We start from the raw sequence: 24,848 nt of genomic DNA, 5'->3' as shown, positions 1-24,848 counted from the left end.
TTATTATATAATGCTTTTAATTAGGAATTTAATATTTTTCAATTACTGTAAGTTGATGTTCATGAATCATTTGTGAGATACCATTATAAAAAAATATACAGGATACAGAGCTATACAACTAAAGCAAAATCATAATACAATTGATAGAAACATGAAAACAAAGCTGTTATCTACAGATGTAAAGAAGGATTACATAGAAATCTGTGCTGTTAACTGAAGCAGCTGGAGAAATACTATTGGCCATTTGTAACAGATAACTACTCTCCAAGAATAATACCCAGTTTAACTTATATAAATTTTATTATTTTTAAAGTAACCATAAATCTGTTGAACATGGATAAACTGTTGGATTCTGAATTTTTGGTAAAATGTTATATAATTCAGATTAGATAAGTGACCTATATTATACATGTAAAATGTAATATATATTTTAGATGAAATAAGACATTATTTTAAAGTATATTTAGGATTATTTTCAATGTTCTATACTCTATATTCCCTGTAAATAATTATAGTTAAGAAAACATACCATTCTCTAAAAATAAAACATGCCAACAAAAGCTTTCATTAATCTGAAACTAAAGATTAGCTTTCCATTTCTTCTCAGGATCCGTGTTGCTAACTGTGGAAAGAAAATTGGAGAGTGAAAATTTAACAACAGATAAGCAAATATAATGGATTTTAAGTTATTTTGTGGCTAGAAAAAGCATTAATTCCTAAAATAATTTTGTTGCTTAATATAAAGGTGGTATTTTTTTGTACATATAAAAGCACTGCTGAAGCTTCTACACAAAATTCAAGTTTTGAGCTTCTTGATTTTAAGGATTAAATTTCTATAAAGATTGTTAATTTGATGAATTAATCTAACACTAACAAACACTTATAGAATTACTGCTTTAATATTTTTGAGTTTACTACCTTTACTACTGCTAAAACGTCTGGCTATTCCCAAACCTTCTGCATGTGAAATTCTTTGTGGTCTTGTGGTCGGGAGAAGAGAGGCTATCTTCCCGTTACATGCCTTTGATTGTAGTTCTGGTGGGTAAGAACTGCAACTCCTAAGCAAAATTCTAATTCCTGTGCGAGCTTTAGGTTCCAATTTGTGGTCCACTGGCCTTTCACTACTAACCCTTTCTAGTGCTTGTTTCTCCATCTTACAGTAACGTTCAAGGAAGGACTCTGGTGGTTGTTGTTCTTCCTAAAAGCAAACTAGTTTTGTAAAAAAAGAATATTTTAAATGCTGGTAATAAAATAATTGAAATTTGGAAGTATACTTACATATTTTTCCTTCTTTTTTTAATTTTTTCAAGTGAAGCAAGACATTCTGTTCAGCCATTTTATATAAATGCTCAGGAATAGTCTAAAAGAAAAACGAGAGTGAAAGAAGACATTTCTTTTTTTAAAAAAGAATGAGTTAATCTTATTGAAACAATTAAAACATGCAACAAAAGGAAAATTTTAACTTAAATACATTTTTATATAGGAATAATCAAAATGATTTCACCTTGTATGTGTCTTGCTTTAGGCCACTCTATTTTTATCTATATACCTATACATAAAATAGCCTGTAAGGTCCATAAGGACAGTAACAGTGTTGGTTTTGTTCTTTACCGTATACCCAGTGCTTAGCAAATGGTACATAGTAGGAAGTCCGTATTTTATGAATGAATGAATAACTAAAAATTATTCTAGATAGTTTTGATGATGCTATGGACCATTGGCCCTATGGTTTATTTACTGGGTTACATGATAATATCTTTGTACATTTCCCTTGGTTATCCTACCTCTGTCATCCTTTAGTTTTCATCTCGAAACTTCCTTAGACTTCTCTTAAATTCATGTGTACTTACACTGAGTTGTATTGTTGACTCACTTCTTACTCAACCAACTTAGCACAGCAACATCACATATTAATGTTCCCCAAATATAAACTTCCAACCCCAAGCCCTCCCTTAAGCTCCAGTACCATATCCACCACTGTGATCTTCTAGATCTAATTAGTGAATCCTCCGCCTAAGATCCTTGAGTGGTCATGCCCAGGTTATTGGATAAAGCCCCTATTTGTTATAAGGCTTCTGTGATCTGATCATGCCTGTCTTTCCCGCCTCATTTCCTGGGACTCCTTTCCTGACCATTCACATATGCATTCTGTGCTCCAGTCATATGCAGTTTCTTTGTGGGTTTTCACATATACAATGCTCTTTTATTACTTGCAGAGCATGTCTTTCCTTCTGTCTAGAATGACTTCTTTTCTCCTGTACTTTGGCTTCGAAAATGCTTACTTCTTCAAGACTCAACTAAATAAGTTTTAAAGCTTTTCCAGACAAGCCTCGATACCCTGCATCTTCCATCAGGTGAAATTTATTCCTCTTTCTTTTATGCTCTGATATACTGTGTAGAGGTCTTACAGGAAGCCTGGTATGATTAAAAAAACCACGATCTGAGTATCTGACATCTCACTTTTGAGTATGTGACATCTGCTAGTTGTGTGTCTTTGGAAGTTACTTAGCTCACACTTTCTGAGTCAGATTTTTTTTTTAAGTCTATTAAATTGGAATAATTGTATCTATATGTATTGAAAATTTGAGGTGTATGAATTAAGGGCCTCAAATTACATTTGTAAGTGTAAATCAATGAATACAGTGTCTAGCACACAATAAGGCACTCAAAAAATGATAGTATTACAATCATCTGTTGAACATGTCTGTCGTCACTAAACTATGAGTTCTTTGAAGGTAGGGATCTGTAGTCATCTTTGTATCTTAGTACCTGGTCCACTGTGTGGCACAGGAAGGGCATTCAGTAAATGTTGAATGAGTAAATCTCTCTATAACACCTATGCCATTCTATACGCAACAGGTACTTGACACATATAATACAGTGAATATAGTGAATACACTCTGAATGCAGAACCAGCATTTTTAAGGGATGGACAATTGCTTGATGACTCATCTGGGAGGGTGATTTAGAGTTCTGCTGTCTGTACTTAAGTTAGGAAAAAAAAAAAAACCCAATGTACCAATGTATAGTCTAGCATGGCTATATTCTAGTATTATGAGGAAATGAACTCTTTCACAGAATTTATATATTTATATTACCCCTTTGCCAATGGCACTTTTTATCTTTAGCCATTTTAACCATTCATCCCTTCCTTTTAAAACAAAGCACACTGAGTATATGATTGTTTTTTGATAACTTGGGCCAATGGAACATTAAAGTTCTTTACTAATTATAATTGGCCCTAGGTACTTTTCAAGCTCATCTTTACACTCTCACGTATCTTACGGTGGTACAGGTTGTAGTAGTGGGAGGTGTTTTTCTTTTAAGTTTATTTATTTTTTAGTAATCTCTATACTCAAGATAGGGCTTGTACTCATGACCCCAAGATTAAGAGTCAGCACACGCTTCTGCCTGAGCCAGCCCACTCTTCTGCCTGAGCCAGCCAGGTACTCTGGTAGTGAGAGTTTTTAAATCCAGGTAATCTTATTCCAGAGCCTGCATTCTTAAGCTCTATACTATCCACACAGCAGACATCTAATAAACATTTGCTGAAAAACTAAATTATACTAATCGATTGCCCCACAGTGCTGTTATATATTTACTCAGAGACCACTGGAGCGAGGGCATTTTTTCCTCTATATAGTAAGTTATTCTACTCATGTTCTTTTACACGTGCTTTCTCTTTCTTCTCCCTTGTTAGGCATTGCTACTACTTCTCACTGCTATTAACCCAGTATGTCTCTAGCAGATCACCTGTCTCACTCGCTATGGGCTAGGACACCAATCATTAAGACGGCTACAATAATACATAAATCATTACAAAACTTAATCATAAGGATGTTGGTAATGGTCTCTCTTACAAGATGAAGTCTATAAGGTTTAATGATAGCTTCGAATGTTTCTTTTTGGTTCTCCAGGTCGTTTTTATTTGTTTAACTTCCGTGTTCTAGAAAGTTGAGATTGCTGATCTCAAATTTATACAAGCAGCACTACTTATAAAATTTACAGACTTATTCTGTTCTGGGATGTAATAAATTTACCATACCTATAGTCTACTACAAAGATTATTCTAATAAAACTGTTGCTGTGGGGGCACCTGGGTGGCTCAGTCGTTAAGCGTCTGCCTTCGGCTCAGGTCATGATCCCAGGATCCTGGGATCCAGCCCCGCATCGGGCTCCCTGCTTGGCGGGAAGCCTGCTTCTCCCTCTCCCACTCCCCCTGCTTGTGTTCTCTCTCTCACTGTGTCTCTCTCTGTCAAATAAATAAATAAAATCTTTAAAAAAAAAAAAAAATTGTTGCTATGTACAAATAAGATAAATGAAAATTACCTTGTAAATGTTTTTTACAAGCTCCATTGCTGTAAATGATTTTTCAAAATTATCACGAAACAATGTAAGAATTTGCTGTTCTCGGATATTTCTGTGAGAAATGTATTCTAGAATTTTAGCTTCAGCATTATGAATTACTGGGCCATGTCCTGAATTAGAATTATAAAAATTATTTCAACCAGAATAAAAATATCAAGTACAAATGAAGTTAATTTGTTCTATTTAAAAATAATCATATGATGTATTGAAAAAGCATACTAAGTATATAACAAATATGAATTATTTGGAAAACCATACAGTTAGATTTAAAAATTATATACAATGCCAAAAACAGAATTATATCAAATAAAATCTGTATGAAATGTTATTATATACATTAAAAATAAAGAATAAACATTTAACAATAAAAATAGTAACCACAAGAGTAATGATAGGTAATACTTACAGAGTGCTCATTATTTGCCAGGCACTGTTCTAAATGCTTAATATATATTATTCTTCTAAGAGTCCAATGAGGTAGCAACTATTATTATCCCTTCTTTACAACAGAAGCTGAGGTATGGGGGGCAGGGTGGCAAATAACTCGCCCACAGTTACACGGTGAAGAAGAGATGGAGCTGGAGTTCTGACTTGAGAGCTTTTAATCATTCTATGCTCTTAACCACTATGCCACACTTATATAAGAGATTGAAAAGGGGACTGTAAAAAGTAGCTTCATGTAAGTGACTCAGATCTATTAAAAATTCACAAGAACCACAGTAGAACTTTAAGAATCTTATGTATAAGCTAGTAATTCAGAAATGTTGACAACCCAGATTAAGTTATATTAAAGTCTAGTTGCTCTTTAAAACAGTACAAATTAACATATGACATAAGTTGGTAAGAGGATGTTTAAAATATTTGAGTACAATGTATTCAGAAGCAGCCTGTTATCATATGAAGAGCATGGGCTTTGGTTAGAGTATTGACAATCATTTACTTGTATGGGGCCATGAGAGTCTGAACCCCTGAGCTTGTTTCTTCAGCCGTGCAATGAAGATACCACTACCTGCTTCACTGGGTTTGTGAGGACAACACTGTAAAGGTCCCTGCACAGCACTGGACAGGCTCTAATATATGGTGGCTGTGGCCACAGAACATAATTTACCCATAAGCTCCTGCTGTGCCAATAAGCCAGTTCACTGGGTTCATTAAAGCAAACACTCTAAGAACCTTTACTAGGCAGCCTCTCATTAGCTTTGCTTCATTCAGCGTGAGTGCATCAAACATGTACTCTCTTCTCTTTAAAAACAGCTGTCGGTGTATCATATGACCTCACTGATATGAGGAATTCTTAATCTCAGGAAACAAACTGAGGGTTGCTGGAGTGGTGGGGGGTGGGAGGGATGGGGTGGCTGGGTGATGGACACTGGGGAGGGTATGTGCTATGGTGAGCACTGTGAATTGTGTAAGACTGTTGAATCACAGATCTGTACCTCTGAAACAAATAATACATTATATGTTAAAAAAAAAAAAGAGAGAGAAGATTGTAGGAAGGGAAAAATGAAGAGGGGGAAATCGGAAGGGGAGATGAACCATGAGAGATTATGGACTCTGAGAAACAAACTGAGGGTTCTAGAGGGGAGGGGGGTGGGAGGATGGGTTAGCCTGGTGATGGGTATTAAAGAGGGCACGTACTGCGTGGAGCACTGGGTGTTATACGCCAACAATGAATCATGGAACACTACATCAAAAACTAATGATGTAATGTATGGTGATTAACATAACAATAAAAAATTAAAAAAAATTCAAATACACACAAAAAATAAAAAAAAATAAAAACAGCTGTCGGCTTCCATTCTTCTGGTGTCATATTAATCCAAATGCCCAGCTCTACTCTGTTTCCTATCCCCAGTGGGATAGAAACTCATCAGAGAATATAAGGGTATTGAAGACACTCTATTTACAGAGCTTTCCATGGCTCTGGTTAGGAACAAGTTAGAAGGACTTAAAAAATTAGGTAACCTAGTTTCTTTTTCCTTCTGGGCCCTCTTGTTGAGTGTTATTATCCTTCTCCACTTTTAGGATGGAAGGGAGATTCATACTGCAGAGCAGTGTGTGACAGCTGAGATACTAAAACAGGTTTCTTTTTCTGGAGAAGTGAAATTAATATACAGCTTTAGAGTTGACATGGAAGCTACTGATATTTCAGTAGTGAGTTGAAAAACTAAAGCTCAGAGTTCACGGCTAAAATGTGGCCCACATCAGAAATCTAATAATTAACAAAAGTGAAGATACCTTGTGGAATGAAAAACATTCTCTGATTCCCATGTAAATTTATTTCTTTCGTTTAACAGTTCTATTAATAGCTGTAAAGATGTCAAAAAATAACACCTTATATCTTTATAAATTAATATAACTCTCAGCCTTTAAAAAAAAGATTTTATTTATTTACTTATTTTAGAGAGAGAGGGAGCACGTGAGCGCAGGGGTGGGGGGGAGAGGGAGAGAATCTCAAGCAGATCCTCCATTTAGTGCAGAGCCGGCTGGATGTGGGATGGGGTGGGGGCTCGAGGCTGGATGTGGGGATTGATTGCAGAACCCTGAGATCATGACCTGAGCCATGAGCCAAAGTCAAGAGTCAGTCACCCAACCGACTGAGCCACCCAGGCACCCCTAACTCTCCAGCTTTTTTTTTTTTTTAAGACTTTATTTATTTGACAGAGAGAGACACAGTGAGAGAGGGAACACAAGCAGGGGGAGTGGGAGAGGGAGAAGCAGGCCTCCTGCCAAGCAGGGAGCCCAATGTGGGGCTCAATCCCAGGACCCTGGGATCATGACCTGAGCCGAAGGCAGACGCTTAATGACCGAGCCACCCAGGTGCCCCTAGAGGCATAATTTAAAGAAGCACTTTATGGGTAGCTCTTCAAACCCTGAAAACATAAAGAACACACACACACAGGGACAAACCAAAATGAACCTTCTTCCTCATTTCACACAAATGGTTTGCTAGATTTAAGCAACTACCCACCTGGATATATAATATCAGCTTTAACTTTCAATAGCTCTTTTAGGGAGTTCATATAATCATAGAGGTCTTCAAATACAGTTGTTCCTTCCCCTAGGATGCAATCTCCAGAAAAGATCGCATTCTCCTCTTCTAAAAGTAGAGCCATATGATCATCAGTGTGGCCAGGTGTGTGTATAACTCTGGTTAAAAGGAAACGAAGAAATAGTAAAAATTAGAAACTCTTAGGCTTAGAAGAAATTATTCTCCAGCCTTATCTCTGGATACGACACAAATAAGTGATGTCAAATCGGTTAAAAAGCTCCTTCTCTTGTGGCCCACAGAAATGATCATCAGAAAATTCGCTCCTTTAAATCAGATTTCCTACTCTGAAGTACAAATTCAATACTTTTCCCACCTTTTTTTATTTTATAAATAATAAGCATGCACCGATCACAGCAAATTTTGAAAACAGAAAGGAAAATACTTAAAGGAGATATGAATTCACAATCATTCCACTACTCAGAGACAGTGCTTTTATTATTTAAAAACTTTTTTTTTCAATTTTCTTTGCATAAATGTTTATTTTACAATATACTTTGTGGCAAGACTGTGAGAAAAAAGCACTTTCATAAGTTGCTGTGGGGAGAGCAAAATGGTAATAGCACATGTGGAAGGGAATTTGGCATTTTCTAACAAAATTACATAACCCTTTGACCCACTGGTCCCACAGCTAGAAATTTACCCTGAAAATACACGTTCACAAATACAAAATATATATATAAATTATTCATTACATTATTTATAAAAAAATATAGGAAAAACCCAGATACCCATGATTGGACACTATGGACACATTGTGGTACAACCATACCATGGAATACGATGCAGCAGCCATCAAAAAGATGATGGAGATCTCTGTGAACTGATATGGAGTAATTTGCAGCATATATTGTTAAGTGGTAAAAAAAAAACAAGCATGGTTCTTTTCGTGCCTCTGCTTTGTTGCTGGGGCAGGCTGCGAGCTGTGCTTGTGTTGCACCCCAACTACCCACCGCTGACCTTAGTTCAGTCTTCCAGGCCACACAAGGTGGGCCTCAGGGCAGGGTGGCGTGTTTGGCCTGGGGTTCGGACCTCTGAGACACACAGACCGGTGTGCCTGACTGGAGCTGCTCCTATCGTTGATGTGGTATGATCGGGCTACTACGAAGTTTTGGGGAAGGGAAAGCTCCTAAAACAGCCTGTCATCCTGAAGACAGGACAGTAGAAAAGCTGAGCAGAAAATCCATGGGTGTGTGTGGGGGCTGGGTCCTGAAGCCACGGGGGAGGGATGTTCATTAAATGCTAACAAGTGCTTTTCTCTTTAAAACAAATCAAAACAAAGCATGAAAGAATGTTTATAGTTGCTCTTTTGTATAAGAAAGTTGGGGAAATAAAAATGTATATGTATATATTTCCTTATTTTTGCAAAAAGAAAGGGAAGATAAAAAACTAATGAATTATAACTGCCTGTAGGGGTAGGCAGATGGGATGTAAGCAAGACTTCTCTTGTAACTTTTTTATTAGTTTTAACTTTTGAGCTATGTAAATATATATTCTAAACATAAAACTAAAAAAACGAAAGAAAATGTTAACATTGAATACAGAAAGAAATGAATCTTACTATATACTGGATAGATAACACAGCCATGCTAATATTAATTCAAATAATTTTTAAATACTAAGATTATATATCCTTAATAGAATGTATCTTAAGTTTAAAAGAAGCAGAAAGATATTTTGAACTTTACCTAATAGGTTTATTGTTGGCAGTGTTACTGGTTACCGTGTTTCTGAAACTATTTTGTGTTTACGGCACAAGAGTATAAACAATAAATTGATGTTGAGAACCAAGGTTTTTACTGTGGGATAAGGGAAAAAAATATATGAATGAGGGAATTAAGGTTCTGGGTTCTCATCTGAATTGAGGAATCCTTATGAATTCATCATTTCATTTTTTTCCTAGCTCTATAAAAGGCCCAGAAGTAATGATACTCCAGTAGTCATGAGCACACCTGACACTTAGTTCTGGAGGGAACTGAAATACCATTTCCCACTCAAAGAAACCAGGGCTTCTTGCAGACATGGCTGGCTCCAGCTCTGGAACAGGGAAAGTAAAATGTGATATGGAGACATCTCTTTTGTTTGATTAAACCTGTTGCAACCTATTGATGAAAGTATTCAATGTTACATGAAAATAATTTCAGGAGGCATATTTCCACGACTAAGAATATGTGGGTGTGGGTGTGTCTCATATCTTCACGGACAATCTTACGAACAATCACACATACAATGTGTTTACAAACAGACCCCCAATATTTTTCAATCTACAAAAACTCATCCACTCTTTTTCAGAGTCTGCAGACTGTCTTATCCACTGATGTGCTTGCAGTGCATCCTTTATTTGTCCCCCCTCCTCCAACTCCAGACCGCAGTAATGGTTTTCTTTGATAACCAAGGCAATAGATTTCTTAAATGAGGGGATCAGAAATTCTAATTCTCCAGTCACCTGGGTAGCTAATGCTTTAATCTGCATAAAAACTGTGTTAAAATTCACTTCACATAGGCAGAAGGAAAAAAGGAGATGACATCAGAGGTGCTTTGCTAAAGATCAGAGGAACTGCAGCTGTGGCCTCCCCATTCATCAGGTGGCACATTTATCTAGTTCTGCCACTTCTGTGATAGAGTAGACTTTATAAAGATGGCTCCCTTACAAGGTTTAGAACAGTCAACAAAAGCTGTCAGACTGACTTTTCTTTGAGAAATGGGACTTAGGTCACTAGAAAATTCTTGAAGGTTATATTCAATCAAATCCTACTGAAAAATCTGCTTCCTACTTTTTTTTACTAAAGGGTTCTTGGTGGGTATTGTCCCTATTGCTAATGTATTTTTTTCCCCCCAAATTGGCAAATAGACCAGATCAACTGGACATCAAATACTTGAGGACTTAAGTATATTTTAACCTTCTGTTTATGGAACTTTTGCTTAATGATGAATCTTCTTGTTAATATTTAAAACAATTGGGTTTTACTGACTTTATAAAAATGGAAATTGGAAAGTATCTGTCATCAGTAAACTAAATGTTTTATTCAAATTCTAGTATAATTATAATTTATTTTTGTGAAAAGGTTATTTACTAAGTCATTTTTAAAAAGACTTATTTTAGATAGAGACACACACAGAAACAGAGACAGAGTGGGGAGGGGCAGAGGTAGGGGGAGAGAGAGCCTTAAGCAGACTCCATGGTGAGTGCAGACCCCGACATGGGGCTCGAGCTCATGGCTCTGAGATCATGACCTGAGCTGAAACTAAGAGTCGGATGCTTAACCAACTGAGCCACCCAGGCGCCCCTGATGTTGTTGTTTCTTGATCTGAAAGCTGCTTAAATGATTTGTTCAGCTTGTAATAGTATACCACATTGCACACAGATGATATGCACACTTTTCTTTTTGTATACTTTAATAAAAAGCTTAAAATAGGGGAGCTTGGGTGGCTCAGTCAGTTAAGCATCTGCCTTTAGCTCAGGTCATGATCCCAGGGTCCTGGGATTGAGCCCCACATTGGGCTTCCTGCTCAGTGGGGAGTCTGCTTGTCCTTCTCCCTCTCCCCTTGCCCCTTCTTCCTGCTTGTGTCTGTCTCTCTCTCAAATAAATGAATAAAATCTTTTTTTTTTTTTTTTAAAAGCTTAAAATATATTGGCTGTTTATGGCAGATGGGTGGTAATTAACTACCAAGGGCCGAATGTTCTTAATCTGCAAATTAGGTATAGATCTAATATCCATGATTCTGTGATAACTAATAAACTAGTACTGTGATTCCCAAGCCTTTGAGATAGATCTTTAATGTGTGATGGGGGAAACTCAATATTGTCAAGAATACTCTCTGAAGAATTAGTAATGTAATGTTTATTATCTTTTGGCATCATGAACAAATTATAGGAGACACATATTTCCAACAAGAACATTTTAAGAAAATTACCCAGAAATTAGTTGGGTTTATAAATTAAATTTACAAATCAATAGCATACTAGGAAAAAGGGAACGCTGGCTTGAAAGGGGGCAATGATACCCAGTTCTTCATCTTCTCTTTCTCATTCACCTGCTAATCTACTCCCCTCTTTGTAGATATTTACTACATGTTGGATAAATATTCAGTGCCTTCTGTGTGCCAGGGACTGAGGATCTGAAGATGAATCTGGCATCTGCCGTGTATCAGAGAATAGCTAACTTATCATCAAACCTCCTTCCTCTTTTTCCTGGGCATGAAGTTCAACTCTACTTCCCAGCCTGGGGTGGCCTATGACTGAATTTACAGCCAATGCAACAGAAGGTCTGGTCTGTGAAAGCCTCCCGTGAAAGATCCCTTCCATGCTCCCTCTCTGCCACCCACTGGACTGACTGAGGTGAACAAAGCGACCTTGAAACCAACTATTGAGGACGGTAGAATCACAAGATGGAAGGTGTCTGAAACATTATTTGCAGCGGGGCCACTTGATAATCAGGAACCTTTCCTGGATGTTATGTAACTGGGAGGAAAACTTATTTCATGTATGAACCATTATACATTTTGGGGTCGGTTTGCTACAGCAACTGGCATTAACTAATACTGTGAACCTAAGGGGTTGATTACCTTTTATGGAGATACCTACTTACAGACTTAAGATTAAAATACAATTTAATAAGTGCTATGATAAAATAATAAAAGTTATACGAAAGTTAGAGGAGGAAAGGGGCACCTGGGTCCTGGGATCAAGCCCTGCATCAGGCTCCCTGCTCACTGGGGAATCTGCTTCTCCCTCTCTCTCTGCCTCTCCCCCTTGGCTTGTCCTCCCTCCCTCCCTCGCGCTCGCTCACGCTCTAATAAATAAATAAAATCTTAAAAAAAAAAAAGTCAGAGGAGGGAGCAGTTAATTATGCCTGGAAAGGGTTCTTGAGGTAAGTAACATGTGAACTGAAGTCTGAAGAATGAATAGGTAAGAATTTATGAAGGAGACAGTAGGGGGAAAGCCGTGATGCCTACCTGGTAAAGGGGGGGGGGCATGAGTGAAGGCATGAACATACATAACGTGTCCAGGTATTTGGATATGGCTAATTGTGTTTACAATGGCAGTGGTAGGAAATTGGACCAGAAAAGTGGTTTGGGGCCAGATAGCAACATGGTAAGGAGAATAAACATGATCTTGTATGCAGTGAGAGTTATTCAAGATTTCAAGTGACACGGGGTATGAACTGGAAAGGGAAGCCTGGAGACAGGAATATTAAACAAGAAGTAATGGTAGTGGACATGAAGAAAAAGGGACAGTATGGACCAGTATTTTTAAGGTAAAATCTAACACAATTAGATGTGGTGGGCAGGAAAAGGGGGAGTGATAAAGGTGAAGTGGAACCAGCTTCTATCTTAGAAGAAAAAATAAAATCTTAAGTGCTGAGAGCAGTAGGTGTTCTGAAGTCAGAAAGCAAGTAGATTATGGGGGACAGAGGAGAAACCTAAGTAGTTCAGTTTTAAAATTACTGAGTTTGAAACAACTTTTCGACCTCACTTAGGTCATGGGAGATTAGGGGTCTGGCCTAAAATGTATTTACTTTAGGTCATCTTTTGGAATTGAGAGCATGAGAAAGTCCTGAATTTAACTGATGAGTAGAGCCCTAAACCATCCTAACAGGAAATGCTAATTTATTTTTTAATTTAAATTTTATTTAAAAAATGGTAATCATATAATTCAAACAAATAATTTAAAAAGGGTAGAGTGAAAAGTCTTTCTTTTCTCCTATTTCTCAAGCACCCCGGTTTTTCTTTCCAGAGTAACCATGTTATCAGATCTTTTATATCCTTCCTGAGGTATTCCTCACTCATATAAGCAAATATTCAAAAATCTTCCTTTACTCCCTTTTTATAAGACACATACATAACCTCCCCCTGCCCTTCCCTAGCTAAAGGACATTTACTGACCTGAGAGTGGCACCTTCAGTTTTAATCACATCTCCATCTTCCAGATAAACATACTGTTGCTTTCCATCTCCTATAATTTCTTCTCTCGGAGGATTCCGTGGGAGTTTTTTAATGCAATATGCAGTGTCTAGTAACAAAACACATAAAATATATTAAGTCATACTTTAAGTGATAATTCAGCCTTTTAAGAGATCAACTTTCTCTCCTAATCTTTTTCCTCTATTTGGTTTTTACAGTAATTTCTTAAGCCCTTTCTCTACCCCATTAATTTATTTCAGCCATTTTTATTCTGTCCTGTTTCAAACTCCTTGCTTTTGTAACACTGTTGCTCGATTCATGATTTTGTTCCTCTAAGTCTGCAGTCTACCTATTCGTTCAATTTTGCACTTTTGTCATTTCATATTTAATATCTGATTTCATTAAAAGTTGACTCTCTTTAAATTTTTCTATGGAAACAAAAAAAAATAAGAGATCAACTTTCATAGAGCTAACACTGTGACTGACTGCAAAAAATATTAACATTAAGAGACAAGAGAAAATGGGATGGGTTACAGCAGCCTATCTCTGGAATTTGAACTATTTTTTCTACCTCAACAAAAGAGCTTTTTATTCTCTCATGCACTTCTAGGTCTACACCTTTTTGTTCTAGTCACTCTTATTTTATATAAAAGTTTGAAAGTAGTTCATCATAATCTCGGCTAGCTTTGATATCAAGATGCGTGTTGAAGAGGCAGCAATACAGAACAGGGGAACGTTTTCCTGTCTAGTCTTAGCGGATAGTAAAAGAAGTCATGGCATCATGGCAGTACTTAGTAATAAAAGGATGATACCATAATGTTCTCTTTCTGTGAATGCTAAAAGGAAGCCCCAAAACCCAGGACAAAGATATTAAACCATTAAAATAAATTTAACCCATACTACCTCTCACTGACACAAAGAAAATCAATTAACCAATCAATAGCTGGGTGCCAAATATACTATATACAGTGAATACAAGCATGGTGACATTAAAGTGCTTAAAAACTATCACAGTTGGGGAAATAAAACTTACAAATAAATAAATACAGAACTATACTCAGAACCATTTAATGAATACTAAATGGGCAATTCAGCTAATAAAAGCCATAGTAGTTTAGAGAAAGGAAAACAATTAGGAAAAAATTCACAAATATGACAGAACTTGAAGTGTGGCTTACAAGATGAGTGGTTTGGGAAATGGTACAGAGAATGATTTGTAGGTAAGGGGAACAGCATTAGGAAAAGCATAGAAATGACAATGAGCGTGGCATACGTGCAACAAAGTATGCTACCAATTTGTCCAATGCAAAACACTGGCTGAGACGTGGAGATAAAGTGGGATTAGATGAGCTCAGATCATGGAAGGCCTTAAATTGCCTTTCATAGAATAGAGGAATTTATTTATTTATTTATTTATTTTTAAAGATTTTATTTATTTATTTGACAGAGAGAGACACAGCGAGAGAGGGAACACAAGCAGGGGAAGTGGGAGAGGGAGAAGCAGGCTTCCCGCGGAGCAGGGAGCCTGATGTGGGGCTCGATCCCAGGATCCTGAGATCATGACCTGAGCTGAAGGCAGACGCTTAACCGACTGAGCCACCCAGGTGCCCTGGAATAGAGGAATTTAAACTCTACCATATGTGCACCATTGTACACTCTTTAGAAAGAAAACGAAATAGTGTTAACTAGTTGATCAATATGGCAGCTCTAGGTGGGACACTGGAGGGCGAGAGATCAGAAACACCAGGAGGGGGTGACTAATAACTCAGCCGGAAGGATGTGAATATTAGAACTAAGATGACAGCAACGGAAATATGGGAGAAAAAGACATTCAGAGAAAAACTGACAAGGCACAGAAATCAGGCTAGTATGGAAGATAAAGGAGACAGAAATATTGCAAATATAATAAAAATAAAATAAAACAACTGGGACTAGACCTTCTCTCTCCAGCCCCAAACTCCATTATTTTGTATCTTAGAGGCTGGAGCAAAAAATAATATGCTATTCTGGGAACTGGCATTACATAATAAGGCTGTCTTCATTCTGGAGTGAGATGGGGAGGTTTTTTGGTATGTGTTTATTTTTAATCTGTATAATTTTGTCTTTCAGTAAAGAAGTTAGAGGTATTATATTTCTAGTTATGAGACCTCCGGCACACACTCCTCCCAAAAAACTCACCATTATCTCAAAATTACAAAACAAATGTTATACTATAAAATAACCTGTGTCAGTTTTTAAAGTTATGTGCGAATACGAAAACATATCCTACTCACAATAACAATCTGTATAGGCAGGAGGGAGAAGGGCATGCTGAAAGCAATCATATAATCATCATTATTATGTTTAATAAAGGCTTATGGAGATATAACTCAATAGCATAAAATTCACCCTTTCAAAGAGTACAATTCAGTGTTTTTAAAGTATATCCAAAGAGCTGTATAACTATCACCACAATCTAATTTTATAACATTTTCAAAACCCCTCAAACCCTTTACCCAACTGTAGTCACTCCCTCTTCTCTCCTCCTACCAGCCTCTGGCAATCACTTATCTACTTTCTCTCTCTATCATATGATTATTTTAACAGGAGGAAACCCTCAGTCACTTGTTAAAGGTTTGAATAATGGCTTATAACATCATTCTTAATGCTAATTATTGAAGCTGATACAAACATGTGATATTGCTTATAATACTTTTTTTTTTTTTTTAATTGAGAGAGAGAGAGAGAATGATAGAGAGAGAGCATGAGAGGGAGGAAGGTCAGAGGGAGAAGCAGACTCCCTGCTGAGCAGGGAGCCCGATGCGGGACTCGATCCCGGGACTCCAGGATCATGACCTGAGCCGAAGGCAGTCGCTTAACCAACTGAGCCACCCAGGCGCCCTGCTTATAATACTTTCTAATGAAAACACAATCTAATTGAATGGCATAGAAGCAAACATTTGACTCCTAGGACGGAGATGTGAAATACATGGCAAAGATCCAACTTCAGCTGCAAAATAACAACTATCATGATCACAAAAATATATTTTGTAAGATTTACTCAAAAACAAACCAAAAACACTGGGGGCAGCCTGGGGCTATATAGTTCTCATGTCTAGTAAAATTCTGGCTTCCTGCCAGCCACTGGGAGTTCTGGAATTATACACTGATTATATCTTAAACTTTTGAAAGTAGGTTGCTGTATCTTCTCATAGAAATCTTATAACTGGCATTCATAATTTTGGTGTTGCCTGTAAAACCACAAGTTGTTAGCATCATAAAGCAGTTGAAAAGTTTCTGCCATACTAATAATTAAGTAGTAAAACGATCTGGAGCAAAGAAAATAATAAAACAAAATGGAACAAGAATGCTAGCGATTAAGGATTTAGAGAATGAAGAAGTACATGGACTCTTGGGAGATTCTGAAAGGTAACCTCTGCACGATTTCAGTGCTGAGCAACTCAAGGTCTGTATGCAGCTGGTCTAGCTTCAATAAAGTTCAGATTGAAAGTCAACAAGCTACTTCTCAAAGTATTAAAATTTTACTGGCTACAGAGCAGGGTCAAATTTCTCCTTGACTTTCTTTAAATCAACCTAATAGGTAATCTATTATACAAATATTCATTATTTTGTATGGAACCCAAACGATTTAAATTTTTTAAAAAAGATTTTATTTTAGAGAGAGAGAGAGAGAGAGTGTGTGAGCAGGGGCAGGGGCAGAGGGAGGAGGAGAGAATCTAAAGCCGACTCCTCCCTGAGCGTGGAGCCTGATGCAGGGCTCGATCTCATGACCCTGAGATCATGACCTGAGCTGAAATCAAGAGTCGGATGCTTAACCAATTGAGCCACTCAGGTGCCCCTAATTTTTAATTTAAATATATAGCTTAAGTGTCCATTAACAGGTGAATGGTTAAACAAATCCTGGTATAGTCCTACCATGGATTACCACTTGGCAATAAAGGAACAAACTACTGTTACTGAAACATAGGTGATCTCAAAAACATGATGCTGTGTGAAAGAAGCTAGAGAGTGATTCTGTATGCTTCCATTATGTGGCAAGGCAAAATTAATCTATAGTAAAATAAAGCAGATCAGTGGTTGCTAGAGGGGGATTATTGCAGAGAGGCACCGGGAGACCTCTTTTTGGGGTCATGAGAGTATTCCTTATGTTGACTGGATCCGTCACAAAAATGGGTACATTTTATGTATGTCAATTCAAGCTCAATAAAGTTGATTTATGAAGGAGAAAAAGTAGGCCATAAACATTTAAAATGTTTAACATTAAATTAAAACTCATGCTAAAAGAGTTGGCCAAAGCTAGTCAAGAACCTTCAGCATAGTTTTTTAATTCACAAAATTTACTGGTAGATAAGACAAGAGAAAGGTGAGGAAAAGTTAGACCTAAAGATAATGATTTCCTGTGGCATATAGTCCTCTAGAATTGTAAGAAAGGAGGTTAAGAGGGTAACAAAGTGAGGTTAGAGCGTTTTTTATAACGGGCAGCCTGGTGATATTGGGTGCTTTGGTTGATAACACCTTGGTGTCCCAACTGTAGTCTCAAGTCCTAAAAGGAAGACATTTAAAAATATTTAAAAACATGAGTTGAATGCGTATGTATGTTCCTTTTGTGAATGAACGTTCCTGACCTCCTGTCCTTCATATGCCCCGAACTTGCCAAGCACAGCCCGATTCTAGTAGCTCTACTCCTGCAATGTCTTCTGTCTGGTATAGCCTCCTCTCGGATACCTGTATAGCTTACTCTCTTCTCCCTATCCACCCTAGATATAAGCCACTGCCCTTCCCCCACTTTATTTTCTCTCCCCTTTTTCTTCACTTAGCTTTATTTTTCTTCATAGCACCTATCACCATCTGACCTACTATGTACTTACCATTTACCTTCCCTACTAGAATGCACGCTTTATGAGAGCAGAGTCTTTGTTTTGTGCACTGCCACATCCCTTGTGCCAAGAACAGTGCCTGGACAGAGTGGTCACTTGAGTATTTGTTGAAGGAAGGAAGGAATGAATGAATCTATGTGTGTGATGGTAATATGGAGGTATAAGGAGAGAGGCAGTAAGGTGTCAGTACTGAATAGGTTTCAGGGACGGAGAATTATCAATACAATGATCTTTCACCAGCATTTTAGTGTATCATAGTAATTGCCTTAAAGTTATGGAAGACCTGAGATCATGTTAGAATGTGGACAGTAACAGCAGCTACCTCACAGTACCCGTGTAGAGTGTTTAGCACAGTGCCTGGCACACAGTAAATGCTCAAGAGTAGTTAGTTATTATTAACTCGGAAGTAGCAATCATCACTACTACTACTACTATAGACAAAATTCAAACTGACCTTCATCCCTGGCAAAGGGGAAAAATAAGAGGGATAAGAGATCTGAAATAGAAAATAGGACTTTTCCTTTCCTCTTTTGTTAAAATTGGGGGCAGTATTAAAAGTATATTAATTTCTTTCTTTTTTTTTTTTTTAAAGATTTTATTTATTTATTTGACAGAGAGATAGACAGAAGAGCACAAGCAGAGGGAGTGGCAGAGGGAGAGGGAGAAGCAGGCTCTCTGCCGTGCAGTGAGCCCGATGCGGGGCTCGATCCCAGGATCCTGGGATCATGACCTGAGCCGAAGGCAGACGCTTAACCGACTGAGCCACTCAGGCGCCCCAGTATATTAATTTCTAAAAGTACCATGTAAGTATATAAGGTATTCAGTAAATGACTGACTAGCTTACTTACTTCTGTAACAGAAATAAATTATTCTGAAAACACAGTTTTCCTCAAAGAGCTTAATTAATGTTTTCTGTTTACCATTATTGATGCTTTTACAAATATCTCCTATGCCCCCAGTATGATCATGGTGCCAATGAGTCACTACGATTTCCTGGATTGTTGTGTTAAATTCAGTCAGAGCCTGCTTTAAACAGCTGATATATTCTGGAATTGCTGGTTCTCCAGTGTCAATGAGGATTCTCCTGAAAATTAAATGGATGATAATCACACAATTGGAACACAGAATTAATAGTAGCATATTTCTCACACAGATAATTCATATTATATTTAAGAAACTGCATAAATTGCTTGGCTTTTAACCTGCTTGAAAACCAGCTATATGATATTTCACCTTAACTATAGTAATCTCACTAAGAAAAGTTTTTTGAAAAAATCTTATAGCTCCATGTAAGTCTGAACTTGGCAAATTCAAGGCACAATAATATTGAATACTTATACAGCACTCAAATATGGCACTATTCCAAGGACCTTATGTATTTTAACAATTGTGTTCCTCATCACAACTATTTAAAGGAGGTATTTCATTGTACAACTTGCCCTAGGTTACTCTGCAAATAAACGGCAAGACCAGAATTCAAACCTGGGTATTCTGTCTCTAGAATATGTGTTTTTATCCACTCTGCCTCTGAGATCTTTTACAACATACTCAAATGTCTCATAGATATGAAAGAATTAGATTCAGTGGTATTCCTAAAGAAACCTAGTCTTCTGCGGTACATACAAAACTTATTACTAAAGTTTTACATTGGCTTCCTTCCACATGAAAATGAAAGGAGTAGGGAAGCATGGGGAAATGTCTGAGTTGCTTTATTTCTTTACCTAGACAACCCATTAGTTATATTTTTCTGCTTGTGGTTCTGAACCTTCTTTATACTTTGTATGCCCTTCCTCACTATTTCACAGGATGATGGTCTTTATAAAGTTTTCCTGAACTAAAGAAAGAAGGGGGACATCTTCCTCCTCAAGAACCAACTCACAAACTTTTTAATTCAGGCTGCTTCACAATAACACCTCCCTAATTCAGGTTGGGGGAGGGAAGATTAGTCTTGATGAAAAGTCTCAGTCATTCACTCATTAATACATTAATAACTGTATGAATTATCTACTATGTGCCATGTCTTTCCTGCAAGACAAAAAAATCCTGTTTGCATTCTAGTGGAAAGTGGGAAGAGGGACCTATGAAAACAAACAGTAATAGTGACAGATAAACGGCATTCTGCAGAACAATGAAATGGGGTAAATGTGACCCGAAGTATCTGGATGGCTATTTTATATTGGATGGCTTGTTTCCCTAACCCTATTCCCTGAGACGCACAGCCAATAAAAACAAATTGTCCTGTCATGGGGGAGGGGGTGGGGTGGAGAGGTGGGGACAATGGCCTTGTGGTCCATAGGCTTTTATCTACACCTTAAGTTCCACAGAGCAATGGCTCTACTTTACAAGTACACAGAGTTATAACTGTCCCTTCTGGAGACAGGGAAACTAGATGGATATACTGGCCCATGAATGCATTATGAGGTTCTGTAGGCAGTGGAAATATAAGGAGATGGTTAAAAAACATTTAGGAGGCACAATCAACAGGATTTTTTTTTAAACAACTGGATGTGGAAGGGAAGGGAAAAAAATTTATGATTTTGAGGTTTCTAGGTGAGATGACTGGTGTGTCATTAACCAAGACTATAAAACACTGGAGGGAGCAAATTTGAGATAAACGTGGTTTGGGTCACAATGAATTTTGATGATGTTGCCAGCCATCTTCTGTTGCTTTTTCTTCATAGCACTTATTACCATAGACATATTATATATTTACATGTTTACTAATTTATTGCCTGTCTCCACACCCTCCCACAGCCTACAAATTTAAGCTCCACGGGGGAAGGAACCTGGTCTGGTTTTGCCAGAATCTAGACGGTGGCATGTACTAGATAATAAATGTTTGTTGGATGAATAAATAAGGTAGTGGCTTTATTTTTATTTTATTTAATCATCAAAACAATCCCGAGATTTTACTCTCATTGTACAGATGAGGAAACTGAGGCCTTGACAAGTTAGACATATATGTAATATCGTAATTTGCCTAGAGTCATGAACTCCAGCACAGGATATATTTGATTCCACACTTTTCTTTTCTTTTTTTTTTTTAATTTTTTTATTGTTATGTTAATCCCCATACATTACATCATTAGTTTTAGATATAGTGTTCCATGATTCATTGTTTGTGCATAACACCCAGTGCTCCATGCAGAACGTGCCCTCCTCAATACCCATCACCAGGCTAACCCATCCTCCCACCCCCCTCCCCTCTAGAACCCTCAGTTTGTTTTTCAGAGTCCATTGTCTCTCATGGTTCCTCTCCCCCTCCGATTTCCCCCCCTTCATTCTTCCCCTCCTGCTACATTCTTCTTCTTCTTTGTTTCTTTCTTAACATGATTCCACACTTTTCTAACTGCAATGCCCATATCACAAGTAGGTAGAGCAGCAGGCCGAGGAAGAGGGAGAAGCAGGCCCCTTGCTGAGCTGAGCAGGGAGCCTGACGTGGGACCTGATCCCAGGATACTGGGATCATGACCTGTGCTGAAGGCAGACACTTAACCAACTAAACCACCCAGGGTCCCCAATGATTATAATTTCTAAATGGAGATGAATATACATACCATTTTGAGATATCTATCATGACCGCAATATGCGATGAAAATATTAGAGAAAAAAAATCACAGGTACTGCTATTACTACTATGGTTTGTTGTCCATATTTATGATGGAATAAAGGCTAATTTTCAGTCTGAGATTAATAATGGTATAATTTTTTCCCCCCAGCTAAGGTCACACTCCCTGAATTATATCGTTTTTGGGACCATAGACTTCAGATTAACAACCCCCCGATTCTGGTAGAGGAGGAAGAGGAGGAAGAAAAGAGATGATAAAATCAAGTCTGAGCTACTATGAATGAACTATTAATTGTTTGTTGATGTACCCCCAGTTGTCTAGAACAGTCCTGGCACAATAAACGTATATTGAATAAGTTCAGTTCAAATTCTAACAAATGATTACCGTGTACAAGATACTGTGTTATATTCATTATAAGATGCAAATCATTAGGTATTTTCTGAACACCTACCATGAACCCAGTGTTGTCTGGATGCTGTGATGGAAGAAGTGATAATAACAGCTAACATTATGGTACGCTTTCCATATGCTAGAATTTGTTAAGTGCTTTTGATATGATTTTTCATTTAAATTTCACTGAATCCTCATAACATCCTTTGAGGTGGGTGCTATTCAATCCTCATGGTACAGATAAGGAGTCTGAAGCTTAGAGAATCAACTGTCTTGTCTAAAGTCATAAGCTAGGATTCGGATTTAGGTAATCAGAGTATAGAGTCTTAACTCTAATTACTACACTAGACTGCCTTTTTTCTATTAAAAGATAAACTATTTGCCTCCAGGGAGTTACAATTTTGATAGTAAAGGTTAAAATTGCAGCTTTTACAGTTTCTTGAGCAGAAGAGGAAGTTGGACACCAAGGAAGTCGAAAAGATCACCTAGGTAGAGAATATAGCATGAGAACAGGACAGAGTAAGATTACATCTTGAGGAACTCACACACTTAAAAGATCAGGTGAAGAGGCTGATTCCATGAAGGAGATTGCGAAAGAACAGCCAGAGAGGTAAGAGTAAACTAGAAGAATGTGGTGTTAGCAAATCAAGGAGGGACTGGTCAACAGTGTCAAAAGTACTGAAGTTCAAATACAATGGGAATGGAAAAATGCCACTGGATTTGGTAATATAGGAGCCACCTGTGATCTTGAAACTGGTTTGTGCAGAACAGGTGGATACCAATATCTGAACCTCTTACTTGGACCCAATTAATATTCATCTCTTGCCACCTGACTTCTACTTTATACAGTAGAGTAGCATCATCTACACATTAACTTATTCTAGCTCAACTATATGTATTCATGACATATATGTCACATGTGACTAATTCCACTGGCCACTCCATCCCATGAGTTTATGCCAGTGGTAGTGGAAGCAGTGTAAAGTGGGAGACCATGAATGTCTTCCCTCAGTCATCTTCAGATTCTTTATGTCTCTTTTAGCACAAGCACTTTGCTACACTGAATGTGGTTCTAGTGTTTAAAGATACAGTATGCATTTTTCATATAACATGGCCCCTAAATGCAAGCCAACTTCATCTGGTTTTCAAACAGAACCAGCCATTTGCTTCATTGCTGGAAGAAAAAGCAGGCTGCACCGAACTTATTGTGATTGTACACGATCTCCAACACAGTGCCTCCTAAGAGACTTCTTAGGGTAATTTTGACTATATTCAATGTTTAGAATAGGTACTGACATTAGAACTAGTTTAACATGACACGCTGAAGAGAGAAGAGAACGCCTATGGACTTTGGGGGTGTGGGAGTCCCAGGCAAGACAGACTCTACTCTAGATATAAAGTATTTCTTCTGCTGAATTCTCTATCCTCCTAGATTCTGGAGGCAGCCTAAGCTCCTGTACTTACTTGACCCTGCCTTGTTTATTCTGAACCTAACTTCTGCCTGTCTGACTTCAGTACTTCCAGTTCCTGCATCCTACTCCATCTAAAATTGATTTACTGGAAAAAGGCAAATACAGCAGATACTTCAAATGAAAACTAAAATTACTATTAAACTGTTTTCTAGAAATCAGTTATATTAATTTTAACACATCTTGAAATATACACTTAAATTTTATGCTTAAAGGGAACTGTATCTTATTTTTATTTTGTATTGTGTAGGGTATACTAAAGACCAAGCATATAAAAACCGTTCAATGCACATTGGTGCAGTACACCACATCTCCCCACTTCCGCATAATTACACTAAAACAATGCAGCTGAACAAGAGAAAAATAGAAATACAGATAGGTTATTCCCTCTGCAAAAATAACTTAAATGAGGCTACACAATAGTAACAAAAACCAAAATCAGTCCGCTCCTCTTTCCCAAGTGCCAGGGGGATCCTTGGTGTTTCAGACTCGAGCAATTTGGAAGCAAGAAAATCCTGCCCTCTGCTGCTGAGTTAAGAAAAAGGCCTCAGCTCAATTAATCACTTTTGTGAAGGGCAAGTTATAGTCTGAGCAAAACACTGGTGAGAAGTCAGAAGGTGAGCAAAGTAAATGTTTTCCTGGATTTATAACTCCAGGCGATCCTAATTTCTCAACAGCTTAAGCACTCACCCTGGCATTCAACATTAGGCAAAATCAATTGGGTTTCAAAACCAGGAAGTTTTGTTTTCTTTTTCCTCATTATTTCTCCCTCATTAGCCATAACCCACGTTACAGAGGTTACCAGGCGGTATTGCAGTGATGTGGGGGAGGCCTGGAATCGGGGCGTCCGAGGGTGGTCCTGGGTGGGGCTGCCAGGCCCGGACTGGACGCTGAGCTCCAGGTTGCGTGGGCGCACAGCCTCTCCGCTTCCGGCGAGCAGTGGTCCCAGCCCCAGCTCTGTGGGTCCCGCAGGCCGGGGTGTTTGCTAGGGAGGAATGGGGACGTTTACCTGGTGCCGATCCCTACCAAGTAGGTGTTGGTGCCCTGCAGGGTCATGGGTCCCGGGTTACAGCCCAGGACGCGCACCACCCGACTGGACAGCTGCTCGACGCGCTGCAGGATAGCCGACATATCTGCTTCTACAGCCCGCCCGCGCGCTGCGACTCGAGCGCCGAACTGGCTACTAGGCCCGTGCGGGGGAGGAGGCGGGGCGGGGCCGGCA

The 24,848-nt window shown here is 38.1% G+C and overlaps 1 protein-coding gene across 2 annotated transcripts; it reads right to left on the bottom strand.

Moving 5' to 3' along the window:
• On the bottom strand, positions 1-24,848 carry LACTB2 (lactamase beta 2). Of its 2 annotated transcripts, none has more exons than XM_036109402.2 (7): positions 24,636-24,848; positions 19,119-19,282; positions 13,304-13,430; positions 7,340-7,518; positions 4,330-4,478; positions 1,279-1,360; positions 1-1,198 (listed from the first exon to the last, which is right to left on the bottom strand). In XM_036109402.2, coding segments are annotated over exons 1-7 (825 nt in total). In that variant the 5' UTR covers positions 24,758-24,848; the 3' UTR covers positions 1-1,196. The 2 variants fall into 2 exon arrangements, with proteins under 2 accessions (XP_035965295.2, XP_035965296.2); XM_036109403.2 differs by having other exon boundaries at positions 1-622; positions 24,636-24,847.

Source organism: Halichoerus grypus, chromosome 5 (assembly GCF_964656455.1).
Source record: "Halichoerus grypus chromosome 5, mHalGry1.hap1.1, whole genome shotgun sequence".
Taxonomy (NCBI): Eukaryota; Metazoa; Chordata; class Mammalia; order Carnivora; family Phocidae; genus Halichoerus; species Halichoerus grypus.
The sequence above is the reverse complement of the archived record's forward strand: the minus strand, read 5'-3'. Positions and strand labels throughout refer to the sequence as shown.

Coding starts and splice junctions, on each gene's coding strand:
- LACTB2 (XM_036109403.2), bottom strand. CDS start 24,757: ATGTCGGCTATCCTGCAGCGCGTCGAGCAGCTGTCCAGTCGGGTGGTG. Junction 7,519..13,303: donor ACTGAAGGTGCCACTCTCAG/GTCAGTAAATGT, acceptor CCTTTTAACCAG/AGTTATACACACACCTGGCC. Junction 1,361..4,329: donor TTGTAAAAAACATTTACAAG/GTAATTTTCATT, acceptor TTTTTCTTTTAG/ACTATTCCTGAGCATTTATA.